This window comes from Monomorium pharaonis, chromosome 8, assembly GCF_013373865.1.
Source record: "Monomorium pharaonis isolate MP-MQ-018 chromosome 8, ASM1337386v2, whole genome shotgun sequence".
Lineage (NCBI taxonomy): Eukaryota > Metazoa > Arthropoda > Insecta > Hymenoptera > Formicidae > Monomorium > Monomorium pharaonis.
This window is the reverse complement of record NC_050474.1, coordinates 7,497,202-7,521,090: the sequence shown is the minus strand read 5'-3', so window position 1 is coordinate 7,521,090 and position 23,889 is coordinate 7,497,202. Positions and strand designations below refer to the sequence as shown.

General features: G+C 35.1%; 2 protein-coding genes across 24 annotated transcripts in view; both read right to left on the bottom strand.

Moving 5' to 3' along the window:
* The window catches only part of LOC105835668 (ankyrin-3), a 111,065-nt gene extending 96,318 nt beyond the window's left edge, over window positions 1–14,747 (bottom strand). For 6 of the 23 annotated variants that reach the window (XM_036290585.1, XM_036290594.1, XM_036290591.1 and 3 more), the window contains exons 1-2: window positions 12,470–13,237; window positions 10,773–11,151 (exon numbers count right to left, since the gene is read on the bottom strand). In XM_036290585.1, coding sequence (XP_036146478.1) covers window positions 10,773–10,979 — 207 coding nt within the window. In that variant the 5' untranslated portion in view covers window positions 10,980–11,151; window positions 12,470–13,237. The other 17 variants (XR_004964261.1, XR_004964262.1, XM_036290598.1 and 14 more) reach the window with 15 other exon arrangements.
* Window positions 14,748–15,779: 1,032 nt separating this feature from the next.
* On the bottom strand, window positions 15,780–23,641 carry LOC105835669 (zinc finger protein 91). The gene is made up of 3 exons (XM_012679151.3): window positions 23,277–23,641; window positions 20,965–21,568; window positions 15,780–20,481 (listed from the first exon to the last, which is right to left on the bottom strand). The coding sequence occupies exons 2-3, from the start codon at window positions 21,115–21,117 to the stop codon at window positions 17,743–17,745; spliced, it is 2,892 nt and encodes a 963-aa protein (XP_012534605.1). The 5' UTR covers window positions 21,118–21,568; window positions 23,277–23,641; the 3' UTR covers window positions 15,780–17,742.
* Window positions 23,642–23,889: the final 248 nt, after the last annotated feature.

The window sequence follows — 23,889 nt, the reverse complement described above, 5'->3', positions numbered from 1 at the left end:
AGTTTTTACGGATGTCACAATTGAGATCAATTAATCGACCGTACAGGATAGCGCCAACGCAATACATTCCGCGAAGTATTTCTCTTTGATTGTAATTACATTTGATTTCGACGACAATTGATTGTCCGCCTGCACGAAACGCATCATGCTACACTTGACAGTAATGGTTTAATTGTATTGAGCCATTTTGATTATTTAAACGTATTTGAATTCCGTTTAAAAAAGTTAAATTCGACAATTTTGCATTCAGTACTAAAAAGCTTTCAAAAATATAATGTTCGTAAAAAATCACGACTTGTTTTATTTTATAAATTTCCTCAATTCATTATACGTTATTTAAATACAATAACAAAATAAAAAAAGTATTAATTCAATACATAAATTTAACCTAGTATTTATAAAAATTTCTACATTTTAAAAAGCTTTTAGATAAATTATTAACTGTAATTAAACTAAAGAATTAAAATTTGTTTAAAAAATTTTATCCGGTTGTTAAATCGAAAAGAACAACCAGTTTTATTCTATCTTCATTCTTATGAATTCTTACGAATATAACTTCTGACGTGCGCGTGTTTTGTAGTTTCTTTCTTATTATGCAGTGAGACTAAATAACAATATTCTCTAATTGTTGGAAAAAAAAATTTTTTTAATTGTCACATAAAAAAACGAAATAAATTAAAATCGCACGAGAACGCCTTCCATTCTTGATCACCCTTTATTTACTTTATTATTAGTGCAATTAGCGTACGACCTGATAATCTTAGCCAGTTATAAATGTACCAGCAGTTGACCTAGCCGTCTATTCGATAATCAATGCTATTGCACCGATCGAGGTTATTGCACCAGTTTGAAAATAGTTACATTCGTGATTACGATATCGTGCTTGACAAATGTTTTTACATTTTTTGTCAGCCAAAAACGAGATAACGATACTTTATTGCATATATTGCATGTATTAATATACGCCCAGAAAACAAAATGTTGGCAATTTGTATACAAATTGCTGACAAATTTGATCAAAAATATCAGCAAATTGATATCAACTGTGTCCGCATTAAACTTGTATTTTGGCGATAAAGCTCATTGACATAATCTGATGGCAAATTGTCAGTAAAATTTGTTTCAAAATAGGGTTTGCAGTTATTTTACCGTCAAGTTTTCCACGGTTTTTTGCCATCAATTTGTCATCGGTTTAGATCAGCAAATTTTATTGTATATTTGCGACCGTTTGCTGACATTGAATATAACGAAATTTGCATTAAGTTGGTGTCTCTTTGTCAACCAGATTTGTAGCAAGGTTTTACAAAATCTATTCTCGACAAACTTCGGTTATCTTGGCATATAATTAGAAATATTTTACATATTAAAGATTCGAATAATGAATCATAACTGATAATGAAGTGTCCCTCAATGTACAAGTCATTACAATTACAAGGACGTTTTCCATCACGTATGCATCGCGCAATATTTTCAAAGTGGGTCAGGTATTGATTATATAGGATGCCGGCGCAAAAGTGGGTGCTATAAAATGTCACACAAGAATTAGGACAATAACAAAAACGCTACGTAGCCTATTCTCTGTTGGACGCTACGTTTATCCGGATAATTCTTTTGTTCGAGCTAAAGTTACATGCGCACTCAAATAATCAAGAGCGAACGGCGATTTACTCAATCAAAACTGAATATGTGAACAATTGTTCATACCTTTTTCTAAAAGATATCTTGATGATTTAAACTAATCAAAAATCTAAGAAAATGGAACTGGCACATTAACAAAATAAAGAATAAACGTGATAATTTCTCAAAAGTAATTGATTTATGAATTTCTCTTTCATATATAAACTTGCATTTTTCAACCTTTTCATCTTTATGTGCGAGAATTATTCCGCACATTATTCTGCATAATGGTCGTATAAAACCGGCGCATAATCACGTAAAAAGAAGACTGCTCTGACATTTTAATTTCTGAGAGTGGCAAGTTGCATTAAATTATCTTTCGCTCACTCATCCTCGAGTTTTCTGCGCGGGTACGATAGGGATAGAGAGAAAGGCTAAGGATTCTAAAATTGTTAGGGTAAACCGCCGCGTTCTTTCCCCTGTCAGACAAATTAAAGAACGTTTGGCTGACGCGAACCCTCTTCGATCGCGAGAGCGTGATGAGACACCCCCAACTAGACAGAACAGGAGAAAGTAAAGAGGGAAAAAGTATCGACGACGCGAGGAGGGTTACAACCCCTCCGTCAAGTTTACACAGCTTGATACTTATCGTGTGAGTGTTTAAAGAAGTGTGCAGCAACCAAAACGCGCATTCGAATTATCGCGCTTCGTCGGCTTTTTCGTCAGGTAATACTTTGAAGTCTGTAGGAATCTATAATTCATTGAAAGTGCGATTAGGCAAAGTAATGCTCAAATGTGTATCGCTAAAAAGCGAACCTAGGTGTATTAAAGTATCTCATCAATATAAATCTTAAGTACTTAAATTTGCGTTGAAATTTGCAATTCTTCAACAAAAAGCATAAAAGGTTCTTCTACTGCTCCTTTTCAATTCTTTTTTATTCAACATTTTATAGATTCTAGATAATGTGTTTGCTCGTTAATAATAAAACATGTAATTTTAGTCCTATATAGAAAAATTTTTCTCTTCAAAATCATGGTAATTGTGAAATCCCGTGGACCTCGAGACATTTTACTATACTTTTAATAAAATTTAGTAAAATTATAATATTTGTTTAAATTTTAATAAAATTCTTTGAAGAGTATGTTATATACGACTACCATGATTTTTAGAGTAAATTCTAAGAAAAAATTCTCTTTGTATGTAGTCAATTACATTATATCTCTTCTTTGTTATGTGTCTAACCATATGTTAGTCACATGTGTTGCGTATGTTCTTAAACTAGCTCCTAATTTAAATTATCACGATTATCTTATATGTTAAAAATAGAGTTTAATAATAATAATCAAGGTTTTGGTAAAAATAATTTTAATTGTTTAAATGTTTGATTAATATAATCATATTTGGTAATATTTAGTAATCATATTAATAAATCAAACATAATAATAGTGATTAATCACTAAATATTGCTAAATATGTGATTACATTAATCAAAACAAATTAAAATTTTTCCAGTAAATCTTAGTAATTATTATTCAGGTTTAATTATTATTTTTATTGCATAAACTCTTTATTTAATATACTTTCTGGAATAAAATCACCAAATATTTATTTTAACATATTTAAATAATTCAAATAAAATTTTAAAGAAATAAGAGCTTATCTGTTTTTAAAGGTAAAATAATTTAATAATTAAATAGAAATTCATAATAAAAATCTCTTTTTCTCGCTGCTGTTGTTGGTAACGAATAATTTCACCTTCGCTGCTACTAACGACAATAGCATTTTACGTTATTAAAGTGGGACAATCACGGTCACTTCCGACGTCGCGTTTAGCGTTTAAGTACTTGTCAAGGGCAGGATGCCAAATTTCTACGGAAACCCTTGTCAACTTGACATGAATACTCGGTGAAGGATAAAGTGGCAATTAATTTAACACACTTTTTACTGATCACTTTAAATGAAAGTTATTTTTATTAAATCACAGCTTAAAAAGAATCAGGAAAAAACATGTCGTGATACCTTCTGTATTTAAAAATATCGTTGCATCCGGCGGATTGTTCGGACATTCGTCGGCTTCCGGATCGAGTGCGCACTCAGAAGCAAAGGACACTTGAAGAGAACTTTATTTCAGAGAACGATACAAAGAGAAAATCCGAACTGGGCGTGAATCGTTCACGCGCGCGATGACAGCTCGAATACGACTCAACTGTCTCTAATATACAAAAAAACGACACGTCGGCAGAAATCAAATCTTTGAATATCGATCAGTTGAGGTTTTCGTACTTGGACGTAACAATATTTTTCGTTTATTCCATAATGTACATACATTTCAGGCATAAAAAAGGGTATTTCTCTATTGCTATTTATTATTTACACATAATATTATTAATTTTAAAACTCAACTTTTTTAGAAGCAATAATATCGTGTCCAAACTTACATTTTCTTTTTTTTCTAGAATACAATGTAGACATCTTTCTAATCTTCATATATTTCTAAAAAGTACATTACAAGCAATTTATCGTAATTTCAGTTATCCTATCACAATAAATCTACTCTCTCAGACTCCGTGTGTGCCAGCTGATGAACCTGATGGCTCGATGATTTGCAACAATTTCAAGTTAAAACGCGTCGAAGCAAAATTTCACGGCGATGCACATGCGCGCATCGTGGACCGTCCGGCTAGCGTTAAAGTGTGAAGCCACCTCGCATTCCTGCTTCAACGCGGCAGCGTTACCGGTGCGAAAATGCTTATTTTCATAGTATCTACCTTTGCAACGATCGCGGAAGGGTCGCGACACGTACATACACGGTATATGTAGATGTGAACGCAGTCGGCTATTTCGCAACGCGGTCTCATCCGGCGAGGACTCGACGAATGGAAAATAACGTGTTCCGCATACGTACCAGCTTCAACCGTAAAACTGGCACGGTGCGATGGACTCGCCGATCGATACACGAGAGATTATTAAAAGTCGTCACGGTTGCCGCGCGTCTCGGTACAGTCTGAATTGTTTATCTAATTATGCCGCAAGCAATGCAGATATTATTTTAATAATAATCTCGCTTAGGCCCATTTCTATCAACGTAGATTAACTTTAATCTCGGATTAACTTACTTTTTATCTTTTTCTAATTTTTGGAACTAGAACGAGATAACAAGTAAGTTAAACCGAGATTAAAGTTAATTTACGTTGATAGAAACTTTAGACGAGAAACTCCCTGACGTATCGCTGTACAGATCGCGGTTTTTATGTGGGAATATTTGTTTCAGCATTCGCACGTTTTCTCAAAATATATTGATTATTTACTAACAAAAGCTTGACGTATTCCGTTTTGATTCAATTTCATATGTTCTTTAATTTTTTAAGCCATAATCTTGTTAACTTCCGTGTATATACCGCATATAGACTTAATTTATTATCAGATATTACTTGCTATATTTAAAATAAATACTTTACTTGTACAAATAAGAATTTTATACTATTATTATTAAAAAAATTTTTTAATGTGACATTTTTTTCCTATATGTTACATATTTAACTCAAAAACTTTTAGCTCTAACATTCCCATAAGAGTAGAATATGTATGATTATATTTATGAATGGAATGTATACAGCTGTCAATTCAACATACTGTTGAGCACACAGCCCTTAGGTTAGATAGCAGTCGCGGATAACAGCAGAGTAAGTGCACGTGCATTTTGTGTGCTCCGCGCAGGCGTACATGTTACCTCCCAACTACGGAACGTCTGTATGATAGCGTAATGGCAAAAATGCAAGGATTTTTTACACATGTAAGAAAACAAATATTTCGTATTTTTAACTTTTTTTTATATAGCAGTAAGTAATACTTGATAAATTAAGTTTCTATTAGTTTTACATATACCAAAGTTATTCTACATATATCTTATTAACTGTACTCTACATTTTTAGGTTGCTCTGTCAAAAATAAATTTATCTGTTTAATTTTAGCAATTATGTCAAATCAGAGGTACGATCGTATCACAGTTGCTCTTGGTAATTTACTCGAATACTTGAGGCACTTGTGCCCACGATATTTCGCAGAGGAGGGATGATACATCACCGTAAGAACGCACGTGCCTCCGTCGCGACGTGACGTTATTGCATGTGCTGTCTTATTACGGGTAATCAAATATAACTCGTACGTTAAGTTGATTGGCAATGTAGTTGGCCCTTAAAAGCGCATCGCGAAAACGGTAGCTTAATCGCGGTTGAACGTCAAGGAATCGTCGGACGTAGTCTGAAATCTATCGTAATGCGTCGCGACTGACCTAGATTCGTGATCGCTGCAGCACCACCTTAGCGTCTTTTTGTCTGCGCACGCGGACGTCCTGAAGGACAGATACGATTTCAAATTCAAGCGGCAAACAGACTGCCATTTTCTAATCCGATTAATTCGATCCATTACAATAAGTGACCGTAGTTCCCCCGACTGCAATAAGAGATTCTCTGGCGCAGCGCACCTTAGACCCTAAATTTAAACATATAAAGAAATATCGCTGGAGACTAAAGCGTGAAAAAAGTTTACATGTCTTTGGGAGATTTGAAAGAAAAAACAGATCCAGATATTTCACTACATTCTTATACATCTATTTATACGTGTTTAGTAAATTCTAATTAAAATTTTGATATAGTTAAATGTTTATTAGTTTTTATGTAACGTACAAAAGAGGAAAATTAAAAACTTTAGTCATTAGCTTTAGTCATTTTCGAGAAATGATATCAGGAGGTGACTTGAAAAATGCCTGTTTTTAAATTTAGGTAACATAAAAACTAAGAAACATTCAGATATAATATAAAAATTTATAGATATTTATTAAATACGTACAAGTAGATTTGTGTAAAAGTATAAAAAACATATAATTTTCTTTTAAAAAACGCCCAAAACTAGACCATTCTCTCTTACGTTCTAAATTAAAATACGCCCTCAAGATAACAACAGAAAGAGCTAAAAGAACATACCTCTGATTGTCTATGATACAATTTACGAACAGATCCTTCTCCCCCGTCGCTTAATAAATTTGATACTCCGTAATGTTTAAGCTCGCGAATTTTGAGACCACTTGTACAATCGCCTCACGGACGAGAGATATTCGCGATAAACCGTGGCAACCTTGATTTACATGGGAAAAAGGACACGCAATCCTTTAGCTGTACCAGTTGTTGCGCTTCGGTCAATTAATCAATTCGCTATCTAACAATATGACTCAACTGCAAACGTAATTCCACGTATTTTTATCTATGAAGAAGTGTACGCGCGCTCGGGGTCTCTCTTCGGGATTGGTTAGCCGTGGTCTCGAGACATTGTTCAAGGTTCGTTGGCGAAGGTCCACGGTGAAATTATGACGTAAGCCCAGAGTCCAGAATGTGTACGTAGAGAGAGGCTACATGTCGGCGCATGCTGGATAGCGGATCGAGTCAATGGAATCTTCGCGTGTGATAGGTACAACGAACTACCGACACTACCGTTGAAAAGGCGGAATCTCGTTAAACAACGTTGCATATTATGCGCGACCGGTTATTGTTTATACGTTCTACGAGCAAAGTTCAATGCCACGTCTCAGTTGATAAGTTGCACATGAAATTTCGCTATAAATATCAAGCAACTCTAATTGGTATTTCATTAGTATTATCCCTATTTTCCTTTATTGTTGCAATTATTTGATATATTTTTAATCTATTTTTATGATAAAAGTGATTGATAAAGAGGTTATTATTTTTACAAGAAAATGTTCCTGTTTTACCCTGCGTTACCTTTCCAGTTACTCATAAATATACAATCGTACTGTTTTAGAGGTTCCACTCTGTACTACAGACATTCTGACCATTACGTTTTGATTATATTTCTACGTGTAACGATCTGAATTGAGATTTTCTTTGATATTCGCAAAGCGAGGAATGATGTACGTTAGTTAAACTGCAGAGTCAGCGACATTCATAGCGTATGACATCACGACATTAGGCGGAATGAAGTAACCGAGTTACGCGCGGTGGATACATTGCTCTCGTCACGAGCAACACAATTTTAGAGAATAAAGCAACGACTGTTTCAGCAGAGAAGTTACTCATGATCACTAATTAGCCTAAGAGCCTCAGCACGATTTTTGTCACATCACAACGCGACTAACATATACATCATAGTTGAAAATATCATGGTTTCTCTTTTTATCATCTAGTTCTTTTCATCACTCACGTCTATGAAATATGCGGACACATATATTTATCGTTATTAAAGATCGCTATTAAAGATGCTATTATGCATACCACGCTCAGACACAAAATTGCAACCTTGAACACAACTTTAAAAGTTTCTCGAAATATGCGTATGGTGAGATCATATTGATAGAGATAGAATGAAGACAGCGATATGAGAAGCCTTTTACTTTTAATATCTAAATAAGATGTAGTAGGTTTAAGTGCAGATGTACTTGCGGCAAAAGGTACTTAAGTAACGAACACAAAAGATATTCAAAGCTGCAGAGAGATGAGTTAAAGTAGATGCTCTACGAAAGAGATGAGCCAAGATAAATTTTTAACTTAGGAGTTAGCATAAGAAATTAGCAAAGACACTTGAATTAAAAATGAAACCGTTGACTGACTCGCAGTCTATTCCGATTTATGTTACAATCGATTTCTCTACCGGCCTCAGGTAAGAAGCTTATCTTGTCCAAATTCTCATTAACTTGCTCTCGACACTCTTTAGACCGAAAACAAGTACTTGGACATGTTATCTTCATCTGAAACTACCAAAATACCTAATGCTTTTGTACTTTACTACTTTTGTACTTATGTACAAAAGTAGTAAAGTACAAAAGCATTAGGTATTTTGGTAGTTTGAGACGAAGATAAAGATGTAGTGACAAGCATGAGCCGGAAGAGGCTGCAATTAACGCAGCAGCCTGACATTTTCTACTTAACGACCTTTCTGTCCCGTATAATCGCGCGCACCTATTCGACATGGGACTTTTTTTCTATTCCGGAGAGGGACATTCAGGATCTGCGGTACCGTGAACATGGGCACGTGCGTCTACCGCTACCTGGTAGTGCGCTGCTACCTTCGCAGCAGCCTACGTCCTGAAGTAACCGTGACCTTTGTGCCGTAACAATCGGCCGGCCGCTTCGTCTTAATGATCGCTTTGCATGCTAACGCGGTCAACGTAACGATCTGCGAGAAAGGCGGTCGTATTGTTAACGCCTTCTCAGATGTCCGGCAAATAGAGCTCTGTAAGAACCGCGTGTTCTATGAATGGAACCTCGACGAATAGCATCACCCTGTTCAGTTCGAGTTACGAAACACTCGGTAAAATATATTACGAGTCATAGATTTTTTTAGTAGTTTGTTTACAGACGTTTAGTGACGTGACAAGATAACCAGACACACCCGCAAACATTTTGAAATTCCAACGAAAAGTAATATATTTTTCAAGCAAAAAAATAAAATAAAATAAAAATTCGTTCACCCAGAAAGTTTTTTTTTTTATATCAAAGAAACTAACGTGGTGCGTGAGAAGAGAGTGTCAAATGGGAGAGTACAGCTGTACCGAACCCTCCTCTCGCACTTTACCCACGCAATCGAAACTGCGAGCAGACATGCGGCGAAACGGTTGAATACGAGCCCGTATATGCTATTAGATACCATGTATATACGAAGCCTGTTATTTGCAATAATGCCACCCACTTCCCTCGTCTCGTGGCCAAAATAATACATATGTTCGTGACGAACTAATGCGCACACACCATGCAGTACTTTGATAACTCCGAATATTACGTGGACACAGCAAAATTTTAAAGCATGATTATATACAGGTTTTAAACAAATAAGTGTAAAATATATGGTTTTCTCGACCACTAAGCATTTAAAAAAAGTATATTATTATATGTATATCAACATGAATCTAGAAACATTTAGTTTAAGATAAGTAGAAGTTTATTGTGAAACAAAAAAAGAGAGAGAAAAAGAGAAAGAGAGAGAGAGAATCTTTAAATGTTTTAGTACTTTTAAATGTAGAATAACTAAAAAATTATACTATAGAAAAAATAACATAATTTCATTTAAAAGATAGAAATGTGTAATTTCGAAAAATCGATTCTTTCAATAATTGATTTTATCATTGTTTATCATTATTTATCATTATTTATCATTTATATTATTATTTATGTTTTATCATCATTTATCAGTATTATCATTATTTATCAATTTATCATTGTTTATCATTGTTTATCTATATTTACACACCAGATATAATTGTTGTTTGAAATATTTTTGTCAATTGTTTCAAAGTATATATATTTTTCTACTGTTTTGCGTTCTTCGAATCATTGACACTTATTCTTTTACACTGTATGTAAGTATTCCTATATATAATTATGCGACATCAGAATAATACTGCGACATATATGTATATAAAGAGAAATTTAGAAAAAAATATTATTTTTCATTTTGCTATCAAAACTTTCTAATGCTTTTAATGCACATGTTAGGACATTACATTACAAAGACATCAACCTTTTGCAACATTAATAAAATTGTTAGATCTAAAATCGAAGGCATATATTTCCCTGATATAAAGGCATTTCCTTGATATAAAACTGAAACACTGAGAGTGATATAAATTAAGCAGCTTCTCTACTTTTGCTTCACAAATTTCAGTATTATTTTGCATAAGGAGCAAATATATAGAAAATTTTTAGAACTACTTACTTTTAGATTATCTGCATCTTCATTTTACCTGCATTTAGATAAAATAAAGAGAGAGATTTGATAGAACTTTAGATAAAACAAGTTGTACATTCAGGCACAAAAAAAGCAACGTGAAAAAGGAATTAGAAGCAACAAATAAATTACAACGGTATCATCATTTAAACTTTAATTAAAGAGTAAGCGCAAAAAGTACAGATTTTTTTGCATTTTATGGTTCTCGAAATTTAAAATTAAAATTCGATTCGAGTTTTGAGGGCCGAATTTAGAATCTCATTCTTTCCTTCTTCTCTAATTATGCTGCGAATAATATTTTAAAAAAGAAACACATCAAATCATGGTTCGTCTAACTCATACTGTTGATATCGGTTTCTATGGGCTTTAGATTTATATCTCTCTTGGTGCTTCCCGTCAACAAAAAGCTCATCAATCTTACCTGTTTTCCGGCCCGTGGTAGCGTTTCCACGTTGGTACCGCCGACTACGGGAGCCTTTTCCGGTTCGCCGTTCTGCTGGCTGACGTTTATGTTGGCGTTAACATTAGCGTTAACGTTATTCGCGTTGTCGGTGACGTTCGTGTTCATGTTCGTCTCGGTGGTAACGTCGCCGGTGTCGCCACTGCGTTTTCCGTCCTCGCCCGTCATTCTTGTTCGCTCTGTCGCTCTGCCGATTCACCCTCTCGTTGTCTCACACCCTCTTCACCCTCGCCACCGTTGGCACCGCCACCGTTGTCGCCGTTGTTCTCGCCGTCCCCGCTTCGCTTATACTTCCGCTCGTTAATTCGCAACCACGGTCCACGGCTCGGAATCCCGATATCTGTGCAGGCCGATCGTGAACCGATCAGAGAGAAGGATCGAAGCGCGACCGTGATGAATGACGCCTAACCGATAACGCGTAATTTATTTCAGCCCCTCGACATTTCCGTCTCTCCCCCGAGACGCAACAAATCTAGGTTCTATTAATAGGAACCCGGCTTTTATTAGCGGGAATGGGAAATGCACACGAGAACCTCGAGTTTGCGAATTAAAATGAATCACACCGTAGCTTGAAGGGCAAGCACATTAAGCGCAATCTCATGTTTAAAGTTGACCTGGACTCGATTCATCGCAATTAGGAACGCTTCTCACTGTTAAAAAATAATTCGCACAGGCGATAAAGTAAAATACCGAGCACGCGATGCTACGGAGTTCCATCGGAACTTCAAATTACTTTGGTTGTTCTTCTAGGAACGCTATTTTTAATCTCCACGAAACGATACGGGTGGTATAACCGTACATGACGAAACGGTTCACAAGCACATTGTGAGCACCATCCTCTCGCTACTCGCCGAGGAAGAGGGAAGACTTCGCTCGAAGTGCAATCTTTCCGCAAACAACACAAAGATCCATAATTACAGTTTCACAAGAATGTACACACCATACTAGCAAGGTTTGATAACTTTTTAAAAAAACTACATATCGTTTTAAAATATATTTATTTAGTGGCCTATTTTGTCATTGCCTTGTAACATGTTGCCCCAGTTTCCATTGTTGTTCATTATAGTCTGACGTTTATGGGACGTTTTTCCAACTAGTTTTATCAATGGAAAGCTCGAAAATGGCAACACAACTGGTTGACAGTCTCCTGATGCAAGAACTTTTTGACATTTATGAAGAGGAAACTTTAGAGAAAACGTATATGTAAAACCTGAAACAGTTATACTATCAAATTCGACAAGTACAGAAGTCGCTTTTTCTAGTCAACTTTGAAAAGCTAAGTAAAGACCTGAATATGATTATAATAATTGGGGTTTAGCAAACAACAATATGGGTTTGGACGACGATAGACAGTGACGAAATGGGAATCGAATGCAACTTTAAACGATACATAATTTCTTTTTTAATTCTCATAAACCCTGCAAACGTTTGGTGTATACACTTTTGTGGAACTGATGTACATCTCAACGATGCAGAGTGACATTCACAATGTCCCAATCCTTGGAACGTTCGTGTTGTTTGAGATGAGTCTTCAAAACGCCGTATAATTCTTCTTATCACGTAAATACGAGCCGTACTCCAACAACCTCCAACGCCTGGCGAGACAATCTCGGTAGAACCGGTCTCCCCGAGATTTTGGGTGGGAACGCGCGGGATACCTTCGATCACGGGCTTGCCGCTGAGAACCAAGGTACGAATGCAATCCTGATGTCATACCGACGACGCGAAATCGTCGTCGCGTAATCACGACGATATCTACCGAGGTAACGGAGCAGTAGCTCCGGCGGGAGGAATCGCGGGAGTTCTCCCGCGAAAGGTGGAGTAAACGTAACGCGCGGTAAGCCCGCGAGCGGTCGACGGTAGAACCACCACCGTCGGAAAATCGATTCCGAGCGTGTCCGTTCGAGCACTGCGCGTCTCTCCGTGCTGCGGCGATAAAAGCGGCCCCGTCGTCGTTCCGGCGCCCCGCGGACGTTTACGACTCGCAACATCAACGCAGATCACGGAGGCGCAGGCTTTCCGAAATTCAAAATAGCGCATAGCATTTTTTTCTGACTCCTTTTCCCGCTCCGTCCGCGCATTCTCGGCTCGATCTCGTCAATGCCGGCCGTTTTCGGTGCGGTCCACTCCAACGATCGCCCATATGTTTTAATACCAGATTTGGTAATTTACACTTCTCGTTTTCTTCGCGCTTCAAATGGCAATTTGAAAGAAGAGAAAGATAAAAAATCTACAGGAACCAAATAATATTGTAGTGTTACATATACTAATATATTCTTTAATAGGTTACATATATGAGTGTCGTGTAAAACTGCAGACAACATTTACAAGCAGATAGAGCGCATTAATCTGAACAGAAAAATCCTTTACGGTTTTGCAATTTTCGCAATAGTTAATGAGTTACTGATTACGCAGGCACACAAAAATGGTTGGTCCGGCGGATCAGATTAGTCAATTCTTATGTATTTTGACTCGCTGAATTCGAATCCAAGGTCAGAATTGCTGAGTTGGCTCATTTTTTCCTAACGTCAAACCACTTTTTTGTGTACCTGCGTAATCAATAATTCATTAACTATTGCGAAAATTGCAAAACGGTAAAGGACTTTTCTATTCAGTTTAATGCGCTTTACCTGCTTGTAAACGTTGTCTGAAGTTTTACACGACACCCTATATATATATACATATAGATGTGAAATATTGAAGATATTACTCGAGAATATAAAAAATGACATCCACATTTAAAGATGAACAGAATTAATGTACGATGAGGATAATAATCTAAATCATAAGTAAACTTTAATGAAAGACTTTTGATAATTCAGTCGTAAGTAGTAAGGGGAGCTTCGAAAGACGGCAGATCGAACCGAGCGAACTGAATAACCGTGAGAGGCAGAGGCGACTTGTCGTGTTTACAATTGCGGGCAGAAACGTGCCGTGTCTACGGAAAATTGATACTCGTCGTGGACTAAACACACATCACCCTCCGGCTGATACCGTGGAATGAATTCTCTAATGGCAAACATTTATGGATGCTCCGGGTCATCGGGCGATCGGATCGAACCGGATTGCGCGAGGCGCGGATTGGTCGCGTCGTCGCGTCAGTGGGAAACGAGAAAACCTGGAGAACGCGCAAAACGACATAGTACATCTACCGCAATTATTGGACCGGGATTCCACAACTGGCGTTTTTACGTACGCACATGCATGCATACGTGTGCGTAAATTGCACATCTATTTTTTTTTTTACGCAAGTATCTGCAGGTAAATACACCAACGTATAGGCACATGTATGTATATAACATACTAGCGCGACGACGGCGGCGTCTCGGGGGAAGTCTGGTTCCTCGCGCGGTACATTTCGCATTTGCGATCGATCTCTCGAACCCTTTTTCCCGCACTTCGGCCGAGTTTGCCGCGGTTCGATGACGCGCGGCGCCTCGAATCCGCACGATTATCGAGCGATTACGTTCGAACGCTACCCTAACGTAGGTCGTAAAAAGGGAGCACCAGACAAAGAGAAAGAGAAAGAGACAGACAGATATGAAGGAGAGAAAGAGAGAAAGAGAGAGAGAGAGAGAGACAGAGAGAGAACACTAACCGGAGGGGGTTCACACACGCAGGGTTGCGCGCGCGCGCGCGACGTATACCTTAAAGTCCACTAGTCCGTCAAACGATATATTAATGAGACACTTTTCCCATCGAGAGCGCTCTACCTTCTCCACTTGTCAAATCACACGCCGCGCCGTCATCCTTCGCACCGCGCCTTCGCCCCTTTTCGTGATTTCTCGCTGCTCCTTTTCACATCGACCGGCCGCCGCGAACCGCGCGCGCACACCGCATATACGACACACCGACTATGAGGATTCGCGCGACCGACGAAAGCCCACCGAGCGTAATGCGACCGCTCTCCCAGATACTCCGCACGACTTTGATCGCCGCCGCCGTTGCTGATGGCGACGCCACGCTCGCCGCGGCATCTGTCGGCAGCGCTGTGCGACACTCGCGTTTTCCATTTTTTTTAAATATAAAACCGGAAGTGTCCTTCTTTCTTTCTCATAGAATCTCTTATTAATTGAGGATGTACATATTACACCCACTTTCGCAAATGTTTTATAACATTGTATTTTTATCAAATGCGTTGTTTAAATTTATTTATTTTCCCAGATAGCACAAAATATTATCATAAATATTTTTAAATATTTTACAAATTTATTTTCAAAAAATATTTTTTAAAGATTATATAATTATTTTTATAAATCATTTAGAAATGATACAAAAATTATCAACAATATACAGAATATATTTTTAAAATGTATTAAAAAATATTTATGGTATATGAACTTGAAATATTTTTTATATTCTTTAATAATATTGGTATAAATATTTATTTTAAATATTTTCATAAATGTTTATCATAATTTTTTTTATATCTGACAAACCCGGACATAAAAATATGTACAAAATATTTATCGTAAATATTTTTCCTTCTTATAAATATTTTATAAATATTTTGTGCTATTTAAGATATTTGTTATTGTTATAATACTAACAAAAAAATAATGATAAAAATCTTAATTTTTGGTACCATCATTTTAAGTATCCATAATTAATAAAAAAATTTATTGTAATCCTGAAATTGTTCTGTAAACAATAAATTAACAAATTGTTTATTTATGGAACAATTGATCTCTGCATTGTGCGACATTTTTCGTTGTAAAAAGATTTATAGTTTAAATAACAAAATTAATTTTAAAATAAAAACTTTAATTTCTAAAAATATATTAGGCACACACATAACAGCGAGAAAGAAAATGAAAAGAGTCTAGAAAAACACATAATCCAATAGGCACTTTGTAATGAGCTTTTAACAGATACAATTTTTAAAATATTCCATTAAGAGAATAATATTACTAGTGCATGAGAGATTATTTGTACTCTTTGAGATAAAAATAAGTAAAAAACTTGTCATTAATTATAAAACGTTTTATTAATAGTTTCAAATATGAAACTCTTATTTCTTATTTGCTAAATTTAACATTTATAACTATATTTAGAGGGATATATACTGTACAAATATTGCAATATGTACAAATTTGCAAACAATTTTATTATTATTGACAATTGATTTCAACACAACTTTTTCAAATGTGATACTTTTGCTCTTCTTTATAACATACATAAATTTCTGCGAATCTAAAACTGATATTAGCCAATAAAAAATTACCTATACCTTACGTAAAATACATATTTTAAAGAAGCTGAAGACAAAACAATTTTTTTTAATTAAGAAGGAACGCTATAAAATTATAATATCGCTATTAATTATATCACAAATAGTTCGAAATAAAATTCAGTTATAGTTTTAAAGAATAATATATCTTACATACACAGATTATAAAGCTTTGGTTTATTAGAGCTTTCGTCAAAAGACAACTTTAAAAATAAATGATGTACTACAGATAATGTATTTTCAAAACATTTCTCTTTGCAATTAAATGCAGTTAAATATGTTAACATTTTTTTCTGTTATTTCTAAGTTACAAATAAAAAAGTTATTTTAATATTAATATGTCACAATTGTTACAAATAATGTTAATATTTGCTATCATTTCTTAATAATACATCATTTACAAAAGGAGTCTCGCACTCCTATGTGTATACAGTTATGTAAGATATTACAAGTTACAAATTAATAATTACAAATAAATTTTAATCCAGATAATAGCAGAGTTTGTGTATTTCTAATGTCCCACAAAATTGCAATTGACAAATTTTAGAGAAATGTTGAATGCACAAATTTGTTCATAAAATAAAAATATAAGATTTAGTTTACAGAATTTACAAGACATTAGCATTATACAAACTAAAAATGCTGAAAAAATTTATTGTTCAGAAAATTATATAATTGGCCGCGCGATGAAATACAAGCAAAAATATCACCTATATCTTAGATTTACTGATAACGCAAAACTTTGCCATTTTACATTGATGTCAGTTGTGTAACAAAATATAAAGGAGTATATACATTTTAAGCGATTTGAAAAACACACAAAAATCATTAGATTTTACTTGTTTTCAGTTCATTTTACTTGTTGAATTTGAAAATGATAGTTAAAATAGTCTTAATATCCAGAAAAAAATTTTTGGACGCATTTTAAACAGAAAAAAAATGGCGGTTAAACTGATCAGTTTGTTGAGCCATGTCTGTGAATTTATCTCAATCTGTTTTTATTACATATGTACAGTATTATAGTGTTAGATATATAATTGTAAATATATACATAGGTTAAAGTACTTCAGCCATTATAGGCCTTGATGAAAAAGAATGGGAATTAAATTACATCAAAACATAAAAAAATGTGTAAAACATATATATAATGAATTAGCTGTCAATGCCTAGTCTCTGTTAAAAAAAGGATAATAAAAGATATTCATTTTTATATTCTATCAATTCAGTATATACATATTATTCTTCATAAATATTTTATAAGAGTTTGTATTACAAAATTTTATTTATTCTACGAGACTCTGCAAGAGTCATGATTGAATAAAAACAGATTAAAAAAAATTTATAGACTTAGCTCGATAAAATAACAAAAATAACTTTTTTCTGTTTAAAATACTTTGATCTTAAAATTTTTTCTGGATACTAAGACTATTTTGACATTATAATTTTCGAATTCATCAGATAAAATTGAGCGAAAAAAAGTTAATTTTTGTATGATCCTCACATGTACTCCTTTGATTGTGTATCTATGTTGTGTATTTATTGTGTATCTAATATCTAAATAATATTAACGCATAAATGCATTTTTTACATATCGAAATAGAATTGAAAATATTGTGGCACCAAAGAGTTACTTGTACCTCACACTTATTCGATTGTATCATTCATATATATCATTCCAATAAAATATTCTTAATGATCATTCTATTGCAATTTCTTTTGTTCGCCATTGTTACATCCGTCTACCTTCTCGTGTTTCTCAAGCTGTTTCTTAGTATAAAACCGCGTACCACAGAGATTACACTTTAACTTAGAATTTGTACCATGCTGTAGCATGGTGTGATATTCTAGACCTACTCTATCAGTAAACATTTTGCCACAAAAATAACAAGAATTATGCTTATGCGTAGCCATATGACGACGAATAGTTTTAAATTTTACCAGCTTCAAACATACAGAACAAGTCGTTAAGTTATCAGCCCCGTTCGCGTGTATTGTGTACTTGTGATAAGAAAGATTCTTACTATTAATATAAGCCTTTTTACATTTATGACAAGGATAACCAAAACCTAAATGATAACCTTCGTGTAAAACCTTTACTGAAATAGAAATTTTTTTATTACAAAATCTACAAATCAAATCATTGTGTTCCGAGTGAAAATGATTTAATCGTGCTTTATCACTTGTAAATCGTTCAGGGCATTGATAACAATGATACGCGCGATCATAATGTTTGATTCTCACATGCCTATCAAATTCAGTATAACTATTTAGTACTTCTTTACAACAGAAACATCGCAAGTGTAGCGAAAATTCATCGAATGATCTACCTTCCTTAACAGTACATTGATGATTATCGTATGTTTTAATCGTATTATACCTTTCCTCACAGTATGCACACATCAGTGGATCAAATTGTGCCATACAGACCTTCGTTTCATCATAAAAATGATCCAACTCCGCTTCAGAATATCGATATCGTTTATTCGTAGATCGTAATTCCCGCTTGTATTCTTGATGTATTTCTTGGTTTTTAACCTGTCTATTTTCCTTGCAAGTTTCTTGATCTTTAATTTGGCTATATTTTTTATTTTTATTTTCTATATTTCCGGATTTACGCATCTCCAAAACGTCGAGAACCTCTTGACACATTTGTTTCAATGTAGAAACCTTATCGAAAACTTTTTCAGTTTTTCCATCCTTTGCATAATTTTGCACCATTAACAAATCCCGTTTGTCATCCTTCTTCATAATTTTCTGCTTTGTTGTATTATTTTCATTTTGTGTATCATCTTCTATATCAATAATCACATCTTCGTCTGTATCTTGCAATTTCAAAATGCTATGATTTATACTATATTTAGATGCATCTAGTTTAGTAGATGCTTTCTGTTTAGTAGACGCTTTAGTCGAATCTTTGGTATTAGATGTATGAGACATGGCCAAAATGTTTTCTTTGAAATAGGTTTCAGATTTTACAGGGTTATCTTCGTCATCTTTACCAACAATCTCATAGGAGTCGTTTCGTTTTTTAATCGTTATGTTAATACCAATACCAGAGTCTCTATCACTGCTGACCCGAGAGCTTTGTGTTGTGTTATCTGTAATTTGACATAATTCACAATTCTTTTTATGAATAAACAAGGTGTGCGGATTCCGAAATAATCTTCCACATATACAAATAGTTTTATTAATTTTATTCGTCCGTTCAATGTATCGGGCTGCTCGACTATTCTGCGAAGTTTGACTGTTTTCATTGACCAATGTATTGCGCTTTGAATTCTTTCTTAATTGCATTGAACCTTTTTGGTTTATCCTCTTGCCAGTATTCCGTACAATATTATTAGCCGACTTCACAGAAGACTGTAATAATTTATATTTTTTGTTAAATGGTGAATTGAAATATCTACATTTGAATTTATGAAAGTTATCCCTAGTTTCTCCACGTAAAGTATGAATGCGTTTATGTTTGTACAAACTATGACTGGATGAATATATTCCCAAGCAAATGTCACATTTGTATGAACGTGCTTTAAATATTTGTCTCTGTGCAACAGTGGGCGGATTTTGAACAAGCGCATAGCGTTCATTATTCCGCTTGAATTTTTTCCTAGTATTTGCATAAGATGAGGTGTACTTTCTCTTGACTTGTGACGTTCTATGAATATCATTTTCATTATCCATTATGCGAAATCCATCTTCATGTAATTTATTTATGGTTTTCTCATCTGGAGGTGATGTAGTCTCACTTAATAATGATGATTCTAACTGATCCATCATACTCGAAGAACCTCCAATTTTATGATAATTAATTAAATGTTTTCTTAAAGACAGTACTTTCCCCTGGCATAAATTACAATTGACCAATTTTAATGTATTAGGTGGTGAAACAGCAATTTCAGTAAGTCTGATCTTAGTCTCTTCAAGTAAATCCCTGTTATTGTGAAATTTTTCAGAATTTTTATTCTCATTGCTCGTTGAAGCAACTGGATTGGCTTCATTGAAATTCTTCTTTAAGGCATTACGTTTCCGTTTACGTTTGAGCAGAGGCATAATGACTCCATGTACTCTTTCTGAATGCTTCCTCAAGGATCGTCTTTCCAAATATTGCTTGCCACAGGTAACGCAAGGATATAATTTCTTTGTCCTTTGGACAGAAAACTTAAAAGGCGCTATGGTCTCACTTTTCAATTTAGGTTGACTCCGGACATATGATGTAGATTGTTTAACCTCATTTGAATACTGCGTTTGTTTCTCTTTCATCTTATCTTCATTTTTATTACAATCATCAGTTAGTGCTTCTTCACAGTTAGTATTTTCTTCAATTGGCTGTGTCTTTATCAATTTTAGTGTTTCCCAAATTTTATCGCATCTCTCCAATAAAACAACTGGATGCTTTATCGTAGGTAGTGATACTGGTATATGTAATGCTGAAGATTCGTCCTATAATAAAAAATATATCATTCAAGCAAATGTTTATTTTTCCTTCTTAATATAATCTTAATATAAAACATAAATTTCAAGTAAAAGAATTTAAATAAAATTTATGTTATGATTATGTGACACAAGAGTCATAACCAAAAAATCGACGATCAGTTTTTCCAGCAAAAAGGTAACACTTATCACAATAATTAAGTTCTTGTTTATTGAGGTACGACGGGTTAACAACAAATAATAATAAGTAACAAATTTAAACACGTAACAATGTAAAATACTAGCAACCAAATCGTATTCTAACCAAACATGAAAAGCGCGGTAAAATAATGGCCAATGATTCCAGCGAGGACGATTGTATTTTCAGAAATATATATTTTTTTTTTCTTAAAGATCCAATAAATAATCATGGAATTTGGATAATGAATTCGAGCATGCATCGTAAGCGTGATTGGTGAATTCCAAGCAAACTTATCGATTCTCGCAACTTACAACAAACGCCGATAGGTCCTCAGTAGAATTGGTTAAACCAGTGTCCGGTTCTAACTTGCACTCGATCTGGATGAATTCGGTAGGGTCCGTAGACGATATCAGTGCCGCCGCGTTATCCTCATCTGTACGGACGATCGCGGTATCGTCGGCCATCCCGGCACAGGGTGCGAGGGAGACAGATCGTGTTTGAATCCCCTCCGAATCGAGTTGGCAGTGCTGCTGTTGCTGCTTGATGAACCGTTGCTGACCACCGGCGGCCACTGGCTGCCAGTGGCTGGACTGGCTGGGCGAATATCGGTAAACGTCTTAGACCCTACTGAATGCCTCTTTCTCTACGCCACTCAGCACAGCACAGTCGCTACGGTGATAGTCCCTCTCCTTCCGCCACGGTATGATCCTCTACCGTCCTTTCCTCGTACATGCGTCTTTTCCTATCCTTTTTGGAAAGGAGAGGGACGCGTTTGTGCTCTTCAATACGACCCAACTCGACCACTGTTGAAACTGATGGCAGGGCTGAGCAGGGCTGGATACGCGGTACTGGCCCTTTGGGCACCGATGCTCACTGGGACTGTCCGCTTCGTTCGTACTTTCATTCGCCGTACACCTTACATAATATTAATTACATTTAAGCTTTAAAGGGAGGAAAGGGAAGAAAGAGACAAGGTACAGAACGTATAAACAAACGAACTTGATTATGTACAAAGATTAGTGAATCAATCAAGAGTTGGGGTTCAGTAATACAGTTAGTCGCAAAAATTAATTGAACAAATACGAATCTATTTCTCTGATAATTTTTCCAATTGTGATCATATCTCGATGATTTTCATGGATATTTATTGCAACACAATGCGCAATGAACAAAACCACATTGGGAAGAGAAGCGGACCAAAGTAGTGTAGAACCAAACAATGGTGTTGGCAGAATGGAAAGTTTCTCCTTAGAACGTGATAATTCCGCAATCTTATTACGTTTTCATCGAAATATGCATTACAGATTCTAAAAGCTATACTATCAAATCAGGATAACAACATGAACAATTTTGAAGAATAAGGGTTTACTGGGCTTTCCAGATCTCTGTTAGCCACGATTAATAAAACGTCATATATTCTTAAAGTTGTTATCATTCATTACCGTTCATTAAAATATCGTACGATTAGTCGCCAAACCGATATATCTTGAAACCTCATCAACCAACAATAACACACTAGTATCATTTGCAAACATTAATCTGAGAGAAAGACACCTTGCGTTGGAAAGAGACAATATAAAAAACAAAAGTGTATAAACTACAACAAAATACAGTAAGATCTTACAAAATTCTTTCATATTAGTATATTTACATCCCAGTTGTATTTATAAAGGTTTCTAAGAATAGCTGAGAAACGTAAGCAATCCTCTTAATCCTCAGCTGATTCAACCATTCGTTGAAGGAAAGAATATCTCTTAATCAAATATTGATTTTTCGTATAATTTATTTAATAACAAAACAATCAGAATTTGTTTATCAAATAGTTAAACAGATAACGTACTTTAATGTTCAAGTTAAGATGGATTAAATTATAAACTCTTTAAATCGTAGTTGGCATGATTATGATTTATTGAGAAAAATACCTAAACTCAAATTGAATTTTATTAGAAATATAACATTCATATATGTCTTATTTCAAATTAATGCTGCCACACTGGTTTGATGTTATTGGGATAAAACTAAGGGATATTGATCGGATTGAAGACATCGCTGTAAATAAGTTTCCTTATATACCGCACCAAAGGTATGAGCAAATTAAGTTAATTTTAATATTTTCTAATTTTCCACAACATTATTATACGTTTTGTAACTAATAAATTTTCAATAATAAAAATAATAAAAATAATATTTGCTAAAAACTTTTAGTCAAATATGATTAAGTACTGGGTCTTCATGGTAACCGTTCCGCCACTGTGTGCTACGCAATTGGACGATGCTGAGGCTTGAGAACTCTGGACGAGTCCAAGTTTGGAGGTAAGGCAATTCTAGAATATTCGTCTTATCTCTATTTGTTATATGTATTATTTGTATAGGGGCGTAGAAATAAACTCGCCGATAGGGAGATTCCCGTACAGTACGAATCAATTTATATCGAAACGTGGTTGTTCCACGTAACATAACCCAATGTATGTACACATATGGCCACGATGATCGCGATATCGTCACCTACGGGATTAAGGACTCCTAAATTACGCGTACAAATTACATTCTACGACGTGACTCGACATTATACCGACATTATACGATAAGATATTCTTGCCTTATCGCTAGAAACGTTATTTACCTGAAACTTCGATCAGCCCACGGTCGATTCCGCACGCACGTTGTATAACGTGATCCGACTTCGCCACCAGATCCCGAGTGGACTGTCGCGTGGCGTCGGTATTCGTTCCCTTTTCAGTAGACTCATGCGCACAATAAGTTCAAAGACAAAGATGATGCGTGGCCAAGTGACAATCGCTTGAAGAACCAATGTTTAAAGAATGTGGAAGTGAAAGATGATCGGAGAGACGCGAACACGAAACGTTCCCAACCAAGTCTGGACGAGTCCACTTTTATCTACATGCCCCACACAACGGCTCAAAGCTCGTTTTATTTTGGCTAGCCAACGGCTTTTATAGAGATGATCCAGTGAGTAGGGCTAGATACCTGAAAACTTGACGAATTGAGTAACAATTCAGTAGCAAGAACTCGGCTACAAAAACGACTTAATTCTGTCGATGGCTAATATGCAAACCACGGTTAGGAAAATTACTTCCATATGTCTCTGCATTTGTTCTGCATGATATTCTTTATGCCGAATGATACATTAACAAGGGTTTAAAATAATGGGCAATAAACAACTTAATTATAGCATTTTCATTGTCGATACTTACAGTTTGTTGCAAAAAGATCTA

Coding starts and splice junctions, on each gene's coding strand:
- LOC105835669 (XM_012679151.3), bottom strand. CDS start 21,117: ATGGCCGACGATACCGCGATCGTCCGTACAGATGAGGATAACGCGGCG. Junction 20,482..20,964: donor AGGACCTATCGGCGTTTGTT/GTAAGTTGCGAG, acceptor TTTTTATTATAG/GACGAATCTTCAGCATTACA.